This window comes from Magallana gigas, chromosome 3 (assembly GCF_963853765.1).
Source record: "Magallana gigas chromosome 3, xbMagGiga1.1, whole genome shotgun sequence".
Taxonomy (NCBI): domain Eukaryota; kingdom Metazoa; phylum Mollusca; class Bivalvia; order Ostreida; family Ostreidae; genus Magallana; species Magallana gigas.
Window position 1 is genome coordinate 48,615,643 of NC_088855.1, and position 20,406 is coordinate 48,636,048.

The 20,406-nt window shown below is 35.0% G+C and overlaps 1 protein-coding gene across 15 annotated transcripts in view; it reads left to right on the top strand.

The window, feature by feature from the left end:
* Window positions 1–527: 527 nt before the first annotated feature.
* The window catches only part of LOC105327139 (calcium-transporting ATPase sarcoplasmic/endoplasmic reticulum type), a 29,768-nt gene continuing 9,889 nt past the window's right edge, over window positions 528–20,406 (top strand). For 3 of the 15 annotated variants that reach the window (XR_004604300.2, XR_010712325.1, XM_034483071.2), the window contains exons 1-16: window positions 535–957; window positions 1,197–1,214; window positions 1,896–1,978; window positions 3,669–3,773; window positions 7,026–7,164; window positions 7,762–7,842; window positions 8,120–8,205; window positions 8,597–8,663; window positions 16,720–16,808; window positions 17,188–17,271; window positions 17,662–17,755; window positions 18,604–18,734; window positions 18,991–19,079; window positions 19,275–19,377; window positions 19,830–20,084; window positions 20,271–20,388. Coding sequence is in view for 10 of the 15 variants with exons in the window: in XM_034483071.2 (XP_034338962.2) it covers window positions 840–957; window positions 1,197–1,214; window positions 1,896–1,978; window positions 3,669–3,773; window positions 7,026–7,164; window positions 7,762–7,842; window positions 8,120–8,205; window positions 8,597–8,663; window positions 16,720–16,808; window positions 17,188–17,271; window positions 17,662–17,755; window positions 18,604–18,734; window positions 18,991–19,079; window positions 19,275–19,377; window positions 19,830–20,084; window positions 20,271–20,388 (1,660 nt within the window). In the remaining 5 variants the exon portion in view is untranslated. Of the gene's footprint in view, window positions 958–1,196; window positions 1,215–1,895; window positions 1,979–3,668; window positions 3,774–7,025; window positions 7,165–7,761; window positions 7,843–8,119; window positions 8,206–8,596; window positions 8,664–16,719; window positions 16,809–17,187; window positions 17,272–17,661; window positions 17,756–18,603; window positions 18,735–18,990; window positions 19,080–19,274; window positions 19,378–19,829; window positions 20,085–20,270; window positions 20,389–20,406 lie in introns of all 15 variants that reach the window. The other 12 variants (XM_034483079.2, XM_034483080.2, XM_066080117.1 and 9 more) reach the window with 9 other exon arrangements.

Sequence of the window (20,406 nt, forward strand, 5' to 3'; positions counted from 1 at the left end):
GAAATAAATTTTGCAGCTCCTCCGTATGGGCTTACAGTGGAAAAGAACAATGGAAATGCAAATATATAATTTTAAACCATCATACAATTAAATATTTAAATATAAATAAGCAAACCACGCGCTGGCGCCACAATTAATTTGGCTTCATTTGAAGTTATGGGTTTTATTGTACAAAATCGATACGTAGTTTTATCACAGACAAAGACACTGGGAAATGTAAATATTTAATTTTATTCTATTTAATGTCTTCAGTTTCCTCGTGACGAAACGTGCAAGTAAAATTACAACACTACCACTACACAATATATTGTTATTCCGGATAAAAATAGCACCAGCGTGCAATACCCTCTGCTTACGCTTCGTTTCTTTTTATTCCAGCCAATCAAAAGACTACACATATTAATCTGCTTACTTTCTTTACGATGGAACATTCCATTCTGAACTCAGATAAATTTGAAATTCTTTTAAAAACACTTCATTGATTAAAACATATCACACAATTCCACATGCATTAATTGATTTTGAACTCTAGAGCACAACTGTTTTAGATTTATTCAATTATTTATAACGTGGCACACCATTTTGCCCTGGCCGGAAGTAGTATCGTCCTTTTACCTAACACGGTACGACTTGTCGTGTTGCAGTGCAGAGGTTTCCCCCAACATCTGAGAAACTCAAGCTGGAAATCAACTATTTCTAGCTTGAATTTCGTTAAACATTTTAAAGGGTCCATAATAATAAGTAATAGATGAACTGGATGCTTTAATCAGGTCGGATAGCGAATGTTACTGTCGTGATCAGTGTTTCGTGGATAATAGATTTCTCACTCGGGTGACACCATGGAAGATGCACACACAAGGACAGTTGAAGAAGTGTTAGAACAGTTTAAGGTTGATGAGGAAAGCGGATTAACTGATGAACAAGTCAAGAAAGGACTTGAAAAATATGGACCAAATGGTGAGAAAAGTTAATTTTTGAGATCCGTGTGTTTAAACAACGTGTTGCTTTGTGATAGGCTACAAAATATGAATAATATGACACATGTAAATATTACGCAGTGGGAATTGACTGTTTAATGCCTTTAATGATTAAGCCAAGAAAATTTGTTAAATAAACAGATTCTGCAATATGAGAAACGTTGTATATGATTAATCTAACTCTGACCGCTGATTTATGTTAATTTTTTTCATTTCCAGCTTTACCGGCAGAGGAGGGTGAGTAAACTTCATATAATTTATTCTTTCTCATTATATTCACATCATTGCTTTTTTGACATTTCAATAATAATTCTCTTATTCTAGTTGTTTAGATGAATATGTGAATCACAGTAAATTTAAAGTTCAAGTTTTCTTTATTTTATTATTTTAAGATGCAGCAAATTAAATTAAATGGCAGACATCTAATGGACTGTTTTACAGATATTTTTGACCACAATGCGAAACTTCCTTGTCCATTTAATGAACCAATAATTAGAACCACTAAGATCCATTGAAGCAACTTGTACAATTGTGCATGTTGACTTTAGATAATATCAGAGTTGATAAACTTTATGTGTACACAAAAGAGTGTACTTAGATCTAAACACTGAACCATTGACAGGAGCTTCACGTATTACGTGCAAAAACAGGGAACAAAGACATGTTAGGATAGTCCAATACATCTTTTAACAAAATTAAAATTAATTACTAAAGTATCTTAGGGATTATTTACAATCATCAGAAATGAACTCCTTCATTGAGATGTAATTTGAATAAAAGGTATTAAGACTCACATTTGAAAAGGCTTATACCTTTTTTCTAGCCCTTAAAATATTTTCGATTTATATTGAAAATTAATGTAGGTTATCACGATATTTGATTTATGTGTTTAAATATCTTCACCTTTTGATACCACAGGTAAACCTTTATGGGAGCTGATATTGGAACAGTTTGATGATCTGCTGGTCAAAATTCTTCTCCTGGCTGCTATTATTTCCTTTGTAAGTTTGTATATGTTGAATTTATTTATATCTTGACATTCTATTCATATATCTTATTCATGATAAGACAGAAAGATGGGCACCAGAAGTGCCATCAATACCACAGTAGCTGATTCTCCTATCTTCTCAAACATTTTTCCATACAATCTCCATTCCACTTTTACTCTATTTAGAAGAGTTCTGTTTTTCTGTGAAGTATAATTGGTTCATTTTTGCAAAGAAATAATCAAGAAATTGTAAAACATTGTTCTTCGCATCTCGTACTAGATACCAACCCAAAAATTAATGTTCTTCAATGGATTACTATTGGACCTAGATGAATGGTTATAGAGAGGCTTAATGCAAAATAAGTTCTCAGGTTCTGATTGGAAGATGGATACCAGTATTTTTCTTTTGCTTGGAACTATAATTGATTTGTTATAGTAAATGAAAACAGGTCTGAAATTATAAAAAGGTTTGCTAATCTACTGGGGGTTCCCTTTTTTAGCCCTCAGAATGCTGAGAATGCCCTCATTGCTCCACTGTTGAAACAGCAAACATCGGTTTCTGCTTTCTTGCACAACTTTGCAAAACAGATTTGCTCTGTGGGGTTTTCTGGAGAAAGTTATGTTTTGTTCTCACCTTGAATGTGCATCAGCAGCGAATCGAGTGAATGTCCTTTACATCGTAGTCAAGGTGAAGCATAAGAAGAGAAGGCTAGGCGTGATGCCGTGGAAAGGAGAAATACCACAGACTTTGTATATTGTAGATAGCATCTCTACGTACACAAAATCTTTTATCTCTTGACATCTGGAAATATTGAAAATCTATACACTGATTTATTGTTTTCATGCATACATATTCAGCTTTGTTCTTTATTTGTGGGGCCCTGTATTAAGAATAAGATACTTTCTTTCAACTAATATTGTAAAGGATATGTGCTCTCTTCCCCAAACCTTGGCTAAAATTAGATTCATCAATAGGAACAGTGATGTAGAATTGTGACCTAACAAGACTCATTGTGTCTAAAACTATGATCTTCACACCTTGTTCTATTTTCAGTACTTCATTTTATTAAAGCTCTCTTGACTCCCTACACAGATAAAAACACCCAGTGTGCCCTTCAGAGACTTTTATATAGCCTTTATATTAATAGCTTTTAAGCATAACAATATCAATTCTTTTAAAGATGAAGATACATAAAACAACAAATTGCCATAGATTTATCTGGGAATACAAACAATAGTCAGCAAACAGAGATAATTGTGGTTGGCATTGAATTCATTTGCTTCCATCGGTCGGCTCTCCTTAGAAGAGCAATTGGATTCTTGGCATCAGCTGTTTTGACTTGTCAGGCACAGGCAAAACCATTGTTGATTTAATTTCAATTCACTGCAATATACATGTACCACATGCTGATGGCAAACCTGCAAACATTTCTATTACGTAAAAATGCATCATACCGTCGATAATATTTCAATATCTCTGATAAAGTTTACCCGTTTTCATGAATGCATATCATAGGTATGGTAATTTAATGTTTTAGAAAATAAATCTAAGTATCAAAAGAGGCAATAAATTTTCAAATCTAAGAGGGTTTTGCCGTGAAATCCCACTGTGTCTTGTTTTGATATTCTCAATTTCATGTTTTTATGTCGGTATATCATATCTTGCAGTAATAAATATCTTTTTGTTCTTGTTTTATTTTTAGGTTTTAGCCTGGTTTGAAGAAAGTGAAGACCAAGTAACGGCCTTTGTGGAGCCCTTTGTAATCTTGACAATTCTTATATGTAATGCAGTTGTAGGAGTCTGGCAGGTGAGAGATTACATCAACCTCTGTAGAACAGCACTTAATGTCCCCTATCTCTGTAACCATTGTGTAGGAAACAAGTCCTAATGTCAAACACTAACATGTTACAAGTTATGTAAAGTTCAGTGTTAGTCTGAAAAGGTCATCATGCCAGTGGTCGTATGTCCTAGTGATCTGCACACCTCAGAAACTGTGTGCGGAGAAAATGCGTGAATAAATTAAGAAATGGCATAAAATGCATCCAATTAAGAAATTTAGAGATTTTTAAGGAATATAGATCTTCCTTGTTTGTTTTGAATTGATCAGTAGCTAGACTAGTCAGTAGTCAGGAGGTATAGTACAGTGTGGGGAATATTATTGCTGCTAATGAACAACAGGTGATTTACCCAGCCTCTCATGCTGCTACATCTGAGCCATGATGGATGGGCTCACCAACATGCTGCAGGAAATAAAGGTCACATTATCTGTTCATAGGGCTAGGTAAATCAGGTCTGAGGCAAAACGATGCAGAGACTATATAGTACACAGAAACTAAAGAAATTTGGTTTCTAAATGCAGTACTGTCACAGTGTAACGTTCACTGAATGGTGGTGACTCAACTCAGCAAAATCAGTTGTGAAAAAATGTTGCAGAGACTGTATAGTACACAACAACTAAAGAGATTGGTTTCTAAATGTAGTACTCTCACCCTGTAACTTTCACTGAATGCAGCTGTAGGACAGGCAAATGTGTCCACTAAAAATATGAAGCATAAAATTTGGGGACAAGGTCATTTTAGTGTGTACCTTTTACAACAAGCTGATAGAATAATTGACAGGCAGTGTGAGTTCCATTCTGTGGTCATTACTGGGCATTTCTCCTGCAGTTCATGTAGAACACAATTAACAGCTCCATGTAATACAGAAGTAGGTTGGCAGCCAATCTCAGCCTCCCATCAATACTACACTAACACCTTCTGTCAGTGAGGATAGGTACTTGTTATATTATCCATCTACTGCTGTACAGCTTTCAAGTACAATTGTACTACACAGCAAGATATATATACATATTGAAACAGGCCATATTTATTTATTTACATGATTGTACAATCATCCTGTTGCCCCTTGAGGGCCCCTAATTGGTCAATAAATTAATTTGATTTTTGTCTAGAAATTCAAAGATAATCATCTTTAAATTGGTGATTTTTTTTCTGATTCAATGATATGTGCAGTTGATTTTAAACAAAAGAGTAAAAAAATATAGTTGCACGCATTGCATAAAAAAAGCAGAATTTTTTTTATGTGAGCGTAAGCAAATCACATTTATATAAAAACCAACTGGGCCCATCATTTATTGCTGCATAAACTGATAACCTGGTGATAGAAGTGAACAAGTTGAACCGCTATAAATATCAATTGCAATTTCTGAAATTATGTGGGTGGTTTCAGCGAGATGTCCGTTTTTTATGACTGGGTCTTGATCATCAGTTCTCTGAGTTCAGGTCTTAAAGGGAAAGATAAAGCATATAAATCTGGGAGTTATTTATATGCTTTGCACTCCATAGTTTGTGTATCTGATGTCTTCAGTAGATACTGACGTCAGACCACATAGCTTGGCTGTTCACCTGTGTAAAGACTTGGGTTTAACGGCTTCACACCAATCTACCTTGACTAGAATGCAACACAAAGAACAGAAAATTAGCCAGACTTTCTTTCTCATTATTATGCTGTTAACTTGTAAACATTCCACATTGATTTTAGCTTCCAATAATTTGATGATGCTCTTACTCATGTTTTCACATTTTGGAAGCTTGTTCAAGTTAATTTTTTAAGTTATTCATTTTATAGTAGTAGATTTGATCCAGTTTATTAGATGATTAAGTATCCATGCCACTTTAAAGTGGTTATAAGGTCTATTAAGGAAGGAGTCTTTTCTGGTTTTTGACTTGTCAAAAGTAAATTTGATTAATTGTTGAGTAAATTAAGATGAAAGGAAATTTAAATAGTATATTTTTCTTTCTTTTTTACTATCATACAACTTGGCATAGAAAAGGTAATCAATGTTTATAATCTAACAAGGACTATATTTTTGGCGTAATATTGGCGTAGGAAAATATCACATATTTCGCAATTCAGAATTGCTGGAGATTAATGAGTCTGTTTTAGTATTTTAAAAACAATAACATTAATGTTGGATTTTTTTTCTGATGTGAACTAATGATATTATACTTGGGTTTCAGAATATGTTTTTAAAATATGATATGCCTATCAAATTACATTTTTACAAGCTTTTTAAAGCGCCCATTCTAAATATTGATTTTTGTGAAAAATCACGAATATCAGTTTTTCTCTCCTATTAAACGGTCAATATATATGCTTTTCTGTCAATTCATATCTTTATATAACGTCTTCATAATACATAAAAATCAGAAATATTTTATTATTGGAAGCATAAAAAAATAATCAAAATTTCTTCAAAATTTAAGGAAATTAGAGGAAATGCGGGCTAAGCAATATCAATTTTAGTATAAATATTTATTCCAATTTAGTAGTACAAGCTGATAGACATTTTGATATTCTATCATTTCATTGAAGAATAGAACCTTCAAATCTTAAACAAATGTCGACAGAATTACAAAGAGCTACACTTATTTTTATCATCCTTAACGTTGAGGAAAAAGGTAGTGACCTTGACCTGACCTTTATGTGAAAACAAAAAGGTCAGATTTGATTAAACTGATAGAATCATTTAGTAATATGATCCGTTTGACTGTGTCAAAATTTCATGAATTTCTTATTATAAGAAGTATGTTTGATAACGAGAAGACTCCTTCCTTAAGTCACATTATAAACATCAAGGATATTGAGGTTTTATACTCTGGATTAAGTAGCATTTTAAATACCTTTTATATTGTTGACAAACATGCTATTTGAAAGAGATATTTTGTCACAGAAAGACATGGTTAGGTTATTCATTTTACAAAAACATGATAACTGAAAGAAATATTTTGTCACAGTATACCTTATTAGGATACTCTTAAAAAAAAAAGACAAACTTTTCCATGCTCTTTGATAAAAGAATTATGATTTACCACAGCGATATATAGAACTTAACAAGGGTAATGGTTTATTTTGCATATTCCTCTTCAAATTAATTCAATTGCCCTTCATTGTGATTTTAGTTCTGATTGCATTGATCGTTATTCATACTTGTCTAATGTATGTGGGGACAGGGGAACCTGTACATTATGTTGAATGCCTTGGTCTTTTGATGTTTTAGGAGAGAAATGCTGAGAGTGCTATTGAGGCCCTGAAGGAATATGAACCCGAGATTGCCAAGGTGATCAGAAAGAGTGGAAGAGGAGTTCAAAGAATCAAGGCAGTGAATCTGGTACCTGGAGATATCTGTGAAATCTCAGGTGAGATCAATATGAATACTCAGATATCAGAAGACGAAAGTACTAGACGGAGGTGTAATATGATGATTTAATGTCCCGAGTACTGTCTGTCAACTATAGTAGATTGGATGATCCAGATTGAAGTAGGAGCATCTCTCTTATAAAAAACTTTAAGTATGAATCAACTATTTACAAGGTGTTTTCGTTATGGATATTTAATACAAATGGAGCACTTGCAAATATAAAATGACTTTCAGCAGGAAATCCTTATTTTCCATTCTTTTTTATTGTGATGAGAATTGCCAGATAGACAAAATTCTTAATGGCTGTAAATATTTAAGATCTATAGTCTCATGCATTATTGGGCTTTTCCACTAGTAAGAGTTAAGTCTGTGTCTAACTCAGAGCATTCATTTTATGTTCAAATAAACCCGGCAAGCCGAGAGAATAGATCAATTAAAGTTTGTCTCCTCCAAGGCATAGTAAAATGTAGAAAGTGATCATAAGTTACAAGCTAACTGCTTCTGATGTGGAGAGCAGCAGTGTAACTCCTTCTTTATCTTTGAAGTGTGCTAAGAAGCTTTTAACTGATGCTAATAATTGTTTGTGTATTTTCAGTTGGAGATAAAGTTCCAGCAGACATAAGGATTTCCACCATCCATTCCACCACACTCCGAGTAGATCAATCTATTCTAACTGGTAATTGACAATTTATTTCATTTTTGTGTCTTAATGAGTTTGAGCGTAGCTAATGAGGTTCTATACTACAGACTGATAGATGTCTACATTTAATCAGAATATACTCTGGATTTCATGAAGACAGGACAGTCGCATGTAGGAGATTTACTTTGGGATGCAAATGATCATAGCATGACAAATCTCGTTGATGAAAACATGTTTTTGAGGAAGTTAATTTCCTTGAGATATTTTTACACACTTGATATTAATTACTAGTCTGTCTTTCTGTCCATTTTAGGTGAAAGTGTTAGTGTAATCAAACATACTGACCCAATTCCTGATGTGAGAGCGGTAAACCAGGACAAGAAGAATATTCTCTTCTCTGTAAGTACTGACGTCAGACAAACTTCTGTCTCCCGGTGCAGAACAGAACAGATATACACAAGAAAGCTGTACATACAATCAACAATGGCAGCATCTAAATCCGCTCACTGCTTACACAGATAATAACTCATAAAAGACCTTGATAACAAACATCAGATACTAACAAACATCAGATACTTGCAGTATCTGGTACATTACTCCGATTCCTATAAAAATAATACATCAGATATTCTTTAAACTAACCGAATAGAAGTATTCTTTAAACTAGCTGAATAGAAGTGGTACATGAGTTTGTACATGATTTCATTCTGCAAGTTTCATTTTAAAAATCAAGATGAATAAAATAATAAAAAAGTTTTGTTAGTTTGATTTTTTGTTCTTATTTTCACAGGGAACAAATATATCGGCAGGAAAATGCAGGGGTATTGTAATTGGAACCGGACTGAACACAGAAATCGGTGAGTTTTCTTAACTAGGATGACTCAAAAGTGCATGATTTGCTGCACAAAAAAAAGCTTGGTGCAAAATTCTTCTCTATAATCAAAGTGTTTGCAAGTGTCGACAGGGTCATTTAATTTACTGCATAAATGCAGAAGGGCTGGAACAACAGGCTCATCATGACAAGAGTGCAGAGAGCTGATTGGGTGGTGTCAAGGTATAGATGTTGTCTGTCTGCAAGCGTATTAAAACTGTTGGTGGTGTCAGAAAAAGTATTGAACCCCACTGATTGTTGCTCACCAAATTCTGAAATTATTTCGACTATGCCCACAAAGATCCTTATCCTTAGAACTTAAACGATGTGTTATTTTAGGATAAAAATAAGTGGGAAGATTTTGTGAGTCTGACATGGTAAATTGTGATATGAATTTCAGTTCGCTTTGAAATTAATATGCTCTTTGAGAGACTTGTAAAAGCTGACCAATTTTGGAGTGAAACTAATGGGGAATGCTACCTGTAATAAATATTTCCTAGTTTTTATCACTGATGGGTTTTAATGAATTTCTGTTTGCCATCATAAATCAATGAAGAGATAGTATAGAGAGCTGTAAACCGCTGAATTTTTAAAGGGTTTGTAGATTTAAAGGTTTTTTGCCCAAGGGTTTAAAGTTTGTCATGGACTATCTTGACCATCTTTAATGCATCTTTGGAGAATTGAACTGGTAGATATTTCATACTGTAGGAGAAATAGCAATATTTGTCTTATCCATTCCTATGTCTAATCTCATCATGTCAAAGTTGGGGGTCTTTGACCCTGGCCATTCAAGGGTTGAAGGTCAAATATTTGTTTTTCATTGAAATTCTTCTCTATTACATTCATTGCATTGCAATGGTACGCATTTAGAACTGAATTACTTCTCAAGAGCAATGATACTGGGCTTTTTTTTAATCCATTAGATACATTTATAATTGGTTGCTTTGCTTAGAACATTGTACCTAATGGACCAAACATTTTCTCTTGGGATGATCAGATTTAGAAACTATATTAATGAATATTGATGTTTTACCACACTTGAAGATGAAACTATTTTAAAGTGTTGTAATCCCCTCTAATCCTGTCTTAGGAATGCTGAGGTTTTTAATGAAGTTGTGACAGCTTCGTAACTTGCTGATAATGAGCCATTGCACAGAACAGCAGGTTTAGTTATGGTTGGTAGGACTTGCTTTCTTTGGTTTGTCTTGTTTAATAAGTTCACAGAATGTACAAACATCATTCTATATTTATGAAGAATTTTTATAAATTTGTACCAAGTTTGTAAACCCAGCAGTAAATGTTTATGAATTTTCACTGGGAAGATGTACCACATGTGAACACTATAATAAGACATACTGAGTTTAATCAGAAAACTTCGATACCCAGACTTAAATGTTAGAGGGATTCCAGTGTAGTCTATAATTGCAATGTATTTGTTGAATTTCAGAAATTTTTTCCAGTTTGATTCCTATATCTAAATTCAATGAAGTTTACAAGTGTGTGTTGTATACACGTACATTGTTAAATTTTTCTATGGTTAATTAGTTTGATTTCATTAGTCTCCAGTTTGTTTAATTGATATTTTTTTCCTTTGTCCCTTCACAATTGCTGTTAGTATTGTTACTGTGTGACCAAGGCATTTTATCAATATCTGCTCGGAAATGATTTTCCTTATCATCCAATATTTGATTAAGCATTAATTTCCACGTAAAAGGATGTGTTTTTGAAATAATGAAGAGGAGAATTTTTTTATCGATTTGAGAATCTTAATTTATATGTCAAAAACAAGCTTATTGACAGAAGTAAGGCCAGCTAGTTGACAGATTTATCATATTAAAGGTGGTATTTTCTAGGAAGAAGTAGTTTGGATCTCTGTGTTTGAGCATATTGATCTGAAACTGCCTTAATATGTCACACAGCTTCAAGACGTTGATGGGATGAAAATGAATAGCCCTGTCAAAACTGCTGAAGTCTTCCTTGAGCAATAGATGTCATTAACTCAATTACATCCTGTTTATCTAGAACAAGCTCTATCTATTTGTCACCTTTCCAGTTGTGGAATAGTTTTTAGACTCGTAGATATAGATGCTAGTCAGAAAGAACGGCTTCGATGGCAATATAAATGGAGGAGAGGTTGATTGTATAGACAGAAATGCCTAGGAATACTTATACATATCATTCCCTGGTTCTGAACCTGCGTCATTCATTTTCTTGTCTATATTTGGTGACCAGATGCATTTGCTCTCCGATTATTTGTTTTAATTAGATGTATTGAACTGCCAGTACAGTTCTGCTTGATTTGCATATTTTCAATGAGGGTGCAGTGTGAGGTTACTGAGGAACATATGTTTTTGTGCAACGTTCGGAAGGTCAATGGAAGGGCGCAGGATTGTGCGTTTATCTCTGTGGGCTACCAAACGATGGAGAATCTTTATCAGAACTGATTATTTTTTTCTGCAGCAAGGTGTATATTTATACATAAAGCATGCCTCCTGACTGTCACAGCCCTTGGAAATATCAGGCAACATATGGAAACGATACAGTGTAAACGTCACATCCATAATATTTGCCTCTTACTAAATGTCTAGCGTAATTCAGTTTTCATTTGCTTCTTATTTTCAATTCCTTGATATTAACATGTAAGATAATGCAAATAGAACCATTACGTCAAGTCTATAATCTTTTGGCACATACAGCCACATTAGGCTCCACTCTTAGTTACAGCTTCAGAATGGATTTTGAGCTTTGTTAGTTCTCTGACAGGCAAAATATTTCCAACAGATATATTGCATTCTGAAGCACCAGAAAGTAACCTTGGTTGATAAAAATAAAAAGATTTGATGAACAGAGTTTCCATTTTATGATACAGTTTTGATAGATCAGAATGCTTTATCTATGAAAGTTAGGTCATTAGTTGCCGTTATTAATGACTTTGTTTTATCTCAATTATCTCGATTATTTTGCATCTGAGGTCAATGAACAAATGTCTTTGGTTTGTTAAAGTAAAAACATTTTTTGAGTGAACAGGTGCCTTAATTATTTGTATAAAGCAGGTAAAGAGGTTTGCAGAATGCGATAAATGTTCTGATAGGTTAGGTGTAAGGAAAATTTGTAAGACATCATTTAATGAGAAGGATGCTGATGAGGCTGCAATTGTCGGATAGTTGGCATTTTGGTAGATTTCCTAGAGCAGAACCAGAGTTGGCATGCCTACAAATGCCTTTCTTTTTATAGAAAGCAGGGAAACCAACAAAGACTAGCACCAATTCTTTTTTTTTTGAGTAAAAGATCCTAATGTTTCATTTATTGATTACCTGCAGAAACTTTGCATGCATATAGATTAATGTATATAAGAAGATCACTGCATGAAGTTCTTGATGCTTTTGTTAGAACTCCATGATTCATTAGAGGACACTAAAGGTCATGTGCAAGATGAAGTAATCTGCCTCATCTGTTGGAAATATTTGGAGGGGGTAAAAAATCCAAGGACATTTATGACATCACAAAATTGTGAAATGTTTTTTTATGCATTTTTTGATCTTTTAGCCTGTGAGAGGTGGCGTTATCAGGTATCGTATTGTTAGTGATGGGGCTGAGATAAGGGTTTATAAGACAGATTGATGGCGGTGCTGAGAGGTTGGAGGCAGGCAGGGGTCTCAGTGTGTATGTAGGGGGAATCATTATTTCCTGTTTATACACAATCAGAGCTTTGATGACTCTCACATGAATCTTCCTAGAGGTAGCCTATTCTGACATAGGGGTAAGAGAGGGGGGCACAATAGGATATAGCCCTCCAGACAGACTGATATTCAGTCAGTTGTCCATTACCACTACTTGGAACTGGCATTGCAAATGTTATGCAGATTTTTCAACAACAAAATCGATTTAATATAAAAGGAAGATCAATATGGGTTACAGATAAGAAAGAAACACTTTTAAACTGCTCTGATATCTAGAGAAATATTTATTGATTAAAACTTTAGAGGTTATATGTTACCTATTTGTAGTGTGTGGCTTATAAAGCAAGTGAGGGATGTTAATGTCTCAAGAAATCACTGATATAAAGTGAGTGTTTTACAGCTGGTGTTAACAGACACATAAACGTACACATGGTTTTTATTTCTCAATTTTTCATTAGCACATGTAAGAGTAGCATGGTGCTGATGAAAGAAATTCATTATAAAAAGGTGTGAACACAATAAACTGTGCTCCATCATCAACATCGAGGCCTGTAATCCTGGATGACACCAACAAATTAATCTCACTTTGTTATTTTGTGAGAGAGATGAAGTGTGCGAAAAGAGACTGCAAAACAAAGGAGGAGAAAAGAGCACATTTGTTCCATTCTAGCTGACAGGGATATGACACTTGTTGTAAAAGATGGCTCTGTGCTCAGTGACTGTTCTCCGTCTGTTTCCAGTGTCCGCCAGGAAGCCAACAGGAAGCAGAGTGGAGCAGGATTTACATCCTCTGTAAAGATACTTAAATGACTAGGGATTTGATTTTTGTTTTTAAAGTAAATTGTGCTTTCTGGTTTGGTTATCTTGAGATATGTAGGATAGGGTTTTATTTGTTGCAAAGTTTAAATTTAAATTACTGTTTGCACATGGATAACTTTGCTCAAACCTAGTTCGTTATCCGGGATAATCAATTGTTCTATAGGTCTGACCTGTCTCAGAAAAGCTCTAGAGACTACAATTGCTGTCCATTTCTGACGTTTGATATTTCCGGAGTAGACTGCTGTGCAGTTTGACAGTCTGGGTGTTTGTTCTGCACAGGAAGCCCATCTCCCTGGAGAGGGGGAGAGGGTGACGTTTCCTCAGGAAAATTTGCATAAAGAAAATTAGATTTCCAATAAGAACAATTCTCCATCCTCATTATTTGTAGGACTTCTTTTATCGAAGTTTTTTGTGGGATATATCAGATTTGTTTAAATTGGTTTAAAACCTCTGGAGAGATATAAATAGGCGTTTCTTCAATACCAATCTAAGTTTTTAAAAAAGTTTTGTATATGCATGCATTACGCATACTTCCACAAAATGAAAAGAACACAGCTACATTTAGGGCTGGGACGATACTGTACTGAGCCGATTCGATACATATCACGATACATGAGATGCGATACGATACATATCACGATACATTGCAATTAAATGAAAACATGAATAAAAGTTCAAAATTTCTTCAACCTGCCGATGTATTACCGCATGTCCAAAGTTATTTTGTTATATTCATAATGAGCGTTGCACAATTTACAAATTACTTTAGTCTCGTGTACACTAGTTTTTCATAAACAAGTACTCCAAAAGTTTTCCACACTCCATATTTAGCTTCCTAACAGTTTTGACAACTTTACGAGGTTTTCCGCCATCTTTGTACTTTCATATTAGGCGCGCGGACTAAAAATAGCCGATATATGAAGCTCGGATATTTTTGAAAAATAAAAAAAGTTTGGTAAGGTATCGTTGTATTAATGGTAAATGTATCGATCCAAATATCGTCAAAATAAATACCGCGATGCACCGGTGCATCGGTGGATCGTCCCATCCCTAGCTACATTGACCTCTAAACTTATTTTTGATCAGCTATCAAGCGCCTGCCTCCATATCATTAATCTCCAAGATTCATTTCATAGTGTTTGAGCAGAGCAGTGATTCTTTGAGGTTTACATCATCCCAAGAATAGTGTTGGTAATGAAATAAATGAGATGAAATTGCACAGCCTAGGTATGATACAATCTCTGTATAATTTGAGTCTATCCATCAGTTGTAGCCTACCAGAGATTGCCTCACAGAATCCCAGCACACTCCACAGATGCTCCATAAAATCCCCTACCTGGGGTGCTCCTCACTATATATGTTCAGAGAATATAAATTCCGAGATCAGATCAGCTTTAATTATACTGGCATGTCAAGATCAAAAGTTTTGATATATTGCATAAAAATGATTATTTATGATGAAAAAAAAAATGTTTAAAAAAATTTCCGAAAGTTCATCAGCTGTGCAGGAACTTGTTATACGGTAATAATTATCTAAGAAAATGTTGAACTTGTGAATTTTACACAATTTATTGCTCAGAAGTGTGATGTATTTGAAGCAGAATGCTGGCACATGTATCCATTAGTTAATTTTAGAACTGCTTGCGTAATTGGGCATATTTTATTACTGTCCTCCGCCTTCTGCTATGATGTAAGCACTTGAAGAGTGTCGTGTTCAAAGTGGTAGCTGGTTTGATGCCTTTGTGAAATCCTTGTTCTCCTCTCGGGCTTGGTACAGCGGTCTTGTTTGTCTTGTTGGGGTAATTGATGACAATACATTGAAAATGTTTTCTCTTTCTCTTCTGGAAGCAAGATTCTAAAAAAGCTAGAGATAGCATAGGCATTTGGTTTTAATTTACATCATCAGGGTCTGCAACAATTACATCACAGTAGCTCATCCTCCATCTCTTGGAAACATTCCCCACAAAGCTTCAGGCAATTTGTGCCCCTGGCATGTGCATAAACAAACTCAAGAGATTTCAAATGTGTAGGTATCGGGCAATTCATGTGGAAGGGTTTCACCACTGCTGTACAAAGACATTTTATGTTAATGTGATGATGTTTTTGTACTAAGTCTTACATAATCATCCATCATCTACTCTTACAGCACAAACCTCTTATGATTAAAAAGTACTGTACTTATACTGCAGAGAATGTCACAAATAGCTTACATAAACATCATCAACCTGTAACAACAACAACCAACATTGACTTTTTGTAAATTAGCAAGAAAACATATTTTTTTCCTCTCATTATTTCTGTTCATAAATAACAACTGGGATGTATGATGCTACCAAGAAAAAAAAACATCCGTAGCACAACCACAGAGAGTACTTTTACTGTGTGGTTTACATAGACATGATGAAAACAAAGAAGTGTTGTTATAAGTGGCAGAAAATAGCAGCACAGCAACAAGATGATGGAAGCTAGTAGATTTGTAGATCATGTTGGTCTTCTCTTTGTGCTAGCGGAGCTTTGTTAGTATATGCTCATTAAGCAGATTAACAAGTCGACAGCCATTATCAGTAGTCTTGTCATGTATTTACTGTGCTTTATATAGTGCAAGCTTCCTGGCGTTTCGCTCGGTCATGAGCCTGACCTTTAGCAATCACAGAGACTACTAGATGCTCTTTGTTGTTCATAAAATCAATGCAAACTGTAAATCTGAGAGAATTCGTGCAATCAACCAAAACTGGGCGGTCACTCATTTGAAATAAATGGGAATATTTATAAGTCTCTGTGGTATATATACCTGAGCCAGCTGTTTACAGAGAGTGGGCGTCCAGTGTTTGTACTATTGCAGCCAGTCGCCCCAATCTCTCTATTTACCTTTGTGTAAAACATGAAAAGTTAATATTAATAGATCCATTTTTGAAGGGCCCTATAAATCGTAGATTTTGTGAACAGCCATACATGACTCAAGTGTGGTACAAATAGATTTCTTATGTATGAAGACCCAACTTGCAGGCAAATCCTAACCTGTTTCTTGTTGATTAGAGCTAGGATCAAGTTTCTGAAGTCTTTTATAGTAAAGGCTAACCGTGGTTATTGATTATATCACCATTAGCAATAGAATCCAAGAGAGCAATATCTACTGTGTGTATTGGATAAATCAAGATTTAAATCACACCTGAAGGTCTTTGATGCAATTTAAGCTGCATATAAAGGCAGGATGTTCATTGTCCCCAAGCAGACATTTACATTATAGATAGCATACTTGATAATCAGGCTCAAATTAGAGACTTTGGAAATGTCTCTATAAAAAATCCTACAGAAAACTAGAATTGTATTGTCTCAACTGCAATAATGTAGATAAAAAGTTCAATAAAAGAGTAAAAAGCAATCAATGTCTTTGTCTAGTTTAACACTCATGAGATATGACCACTCTTCAGTGTATAAAATAAAATAGAAAGGAAGGAATGGTTGATCTGACCTTTGTGGTCAGTTATGAATTGTGTAATTAAAACATTCATTTAATTAATGAGGATTGGTTGTTGTTTACAGGAAAGATCCGGGATGAGATGATGGATACAGAGACGGAGAAGACGCCTCTTCAGCAGAAATTGGATGAATTCAGTCAGCAACTTTCTAAGGCAAGTCTTGTTCTGCTGCTGCTGTACTAGTAACAAGGGGCTCTGGTGGCTCAATACAGCAGGGCTTTGATAGCAGATTGTTTCTGTGTGTTTTACATTGATTGCAGCAGTGGGGCTCCAAGATCTAAATTTAACCAAAATTAGCTTAAGGTTTTACACATGTAACCATTTCAGAACAGAAATTGGATTCATCTCCCATATAAACTGACAGGTTTTTGTTGTGTAAATAAACTGACAGATGTTTTTTGGGGTAATACGTCATAGAATTGATTCCATATGATCTAATTTGTTCTGTCTTGAATTCATTTGACTTATGTAACAAATGATCTATTTGTATCTACATAGATTTCCAATCCGTTTAAATTGCTCCTCTTTACAGGTGATTACAGTTATTTGTGTAGCTGTGTGGGCCATTAACATTGGGCATTTTAACGACCCCGCCCACGGAGGATCATGGATCAAGGTGAGATTTCCTTATTTAATTTGAATTCTATAAAAACTGTTTCAACATTTGATGCAGCTTCAAGCTGTATTGTTTCTCTCAGAATATGCAAACATGTCAATTCTATCCATTCGTTTTAAAGAGACCATATGTTATACAAGCACTGAAACAGCCTTGAAAGAAGGACTTGATAGAAGAAATCTGTAACATAAAGATAAAAATAACAGCATTATCAGTAACTAAATAGTGTAAAAGCAAAGCAGCTATGTATCTTTTGGGGAGCAATAAAATGATAGATGTATCTAAGGCTCATAGAAGAAACATATTTTCTTTGAATCAAATAACTAAATGTATTAATTTGGGCCCTCATGTGCCTGCCTGATGATACCTTTTGATGTTGGCTATTTGTAGGGAGCTATCTACTACTTCAAGATTGCGGTGGCTTTGGCTGTAGCAGCTATTCCAGAGGGTCTGCCTGCTGTCATCACTACGTGTCTTGCTCTCGGTAAAGCACCTTAATCCTGATGTCACATGTATGCAAGTCACACAGAACAAAACAAACACATCACACATCCCTCTCATTATTCCTTTTATTTTGTCTTTAACTGATTTTTAAGAAAATTATTGGTTATCCAAATGTACTGTAACTTTTATTCGCATGCGAGAAATTTTTGCGAGGTTTGTGAGAGCCTCTTTGTCGTAAATATTTCTTGCTGGGGATCAGTATTTGCCATATAGAAGTAATAAAAAAACATGTGGATAAGGCTTGGTCGCAAAAATTAGTTGCGCAAACTACTTTATCTCTGGTAAATCACGAAATAAAGTTGTTGCTAATAATAGCTGGTTTGCAGTATATTCCATGCCCAGGCCCCGCCGTCACCAAAATTTTTAAATCCCTCAGCTCAGTCCTCAACTCAAAACCTAAAAGGAACAGTGCATGAATTTGGGGTAAAAACTCAGACTTGAGGCTGAGTAATGACTTGAGGAAAGTTGGTGACGGCGGGGCCTGACAGTACAAGAGTTATCTTCCCTGATCACTGTTATGTCAGTTCTTGTACCAAGTTGACTCGGCTTGCTATGATTTTAATGAACATAAAATTGTTATAGATTTATATCTCTGATGCTATAATTGCAAAGGCAGTAAAAAAGATACATTTGTTACATGGGTTTTAGATGAACTTATATAGGGCTCTAGCCAAGCTTGATATTTCAATAAAAAATCTGTTGTTATACATAAATTATTTGTAGAATCATGGACCGTCATATATTCATGTAATGTAATGTAAAAGATCTTGTTGATGTACATGAACTAGATTTATATTGATAACTAAAATGTGTATGAATTGTGTTTAGGAACCCGAAGAATGGCCAAAAAGAATGCTATTGTGAGAAGTCTTCCATCTGTGGAAACCCTTGGATGTACCTCTGTCATCTGTTCAGACAAAACCGGAACCCTGACTACAAACCAGATGTCTGTGTGCAGGGTAAGCTGAAATATTGAACCAGATAACATTAACCAGAACTTTAAACCAGATGTTTGTATGGGGTATGGCAGAAATAATAAACCAGAAAACATCAAGACAGACAACTGATTACTGTGTTGTGTGGAGGATAAACAAGATGATAAAGCTTTAGTGCAATTATTAACTCATACCAATAAATATTTAACTGTGGTTTTAAAAACCAAAATTTGTACATTGTTTTTTAATACCCGATATTTAGTAAAAGTTTCTGTTGTAGATGTTTTTGTTCAACAAGATTGAGGGAAATGACATCAAGACTGACCAGTTTGAAATCACTGGTTCCACATACTCCCCCGATGGAGATCTGTGAGTGTGCCTATATAACTATACATGTATCTCTGTAAATCCAGAATATAAAATAATAAAGTACTAGGCTGTAATGTGCATCTTGTCAATAAGAAGTAATATAAAACATTAATAACAAGTCTTAAATGTCTTACTTTTGAACTTGAAATCAATTAAATATTTAATCTATTTAATATCTGTTATTTTGTTCTTTAGGTATGTTGGCAGCAAGAAGGTGAAAGCCTCTGAATACCCTGGACTTGAGGAACTGGCTACCATCTGTATCATGTGTAATGACTCCAGTGTGGACTATAATGAGGTGAGGTTTTTGGCACAGGCATTGCTCTTTTCAGCTCTCTTTTACCAGCGATCAGTATCTCAAATAACATATTCGTAAATTCATTAAATAATCTGCAGAGTCATGAAAGTAAAGGTACAAGTATGTTCAGATGCTTTATGATTGAAGGAGTTGGCGTGAAGAGCAGGAGACTTGGTGGTTAAAGTTATTTAGAGGGTTGCATGTTCAAATCCCACCATTGGTATTTTACTTAATATGTTGTGTCCTTTGACAAGACCCTTAATAGTCTATCCAAGTGGGTACTAGCTAATGCCTGGGTGGGCTGATGACCCATTCAGGGAAAGTCATTGACTCTCATTGGCTCAGCACTACAGAAACTAAAAGAATGAGCTCTAACCCTATGAGGCTGATGACTTGCATATAATTCATATATCAAAATGCATTATCTAATAATTTGTTAACCTCTGTTGTAGACAAAGGACATATATGAGAAGGTAGGAGAAGCCACTGAGACTGCCCTTGTTGTTCTGGCCGAGAAGATGAACTATTACAACACCGACAAAAGCAACCTGAGCAAGCGTGAGAAAGGAACAGCCGCTGCCCATGTCATTCAGCAGATGTGGAAGAAAGAGTTCACTCTAGAGTTCTCCCGTGACAGGAAATCCATGAGTGTGTACTGCTCCCCCAACAAACCCTCCAAAAATGGAGGGGCCAAGATGTTCTGCAAGGTAAATATATACATGTACAGTGTAAGGAGAACAGAGTTGTGTTGTGTAAAATCCAAGGCAAGAGAGAAAGTAATAGTTGTCTTATATATCACTTTATATCTGTTTCTCTTACATTTTAAGCACTGCACAATATTCTTAATCATTAACATTATTTTTTATATACGTCTGTATGTTCTTTACAAAAAGGGTGCCCCTGAAGGTCTTTTGGACAGATGTACCCATGCCCGTGTTCAAGGAAGCAAAATACCAATGTCACCTGCCATCAAGAACGAAATCATGAAACACGTTAAGTCTTATGGAACTGGTAAGCCACTGGTGTTGC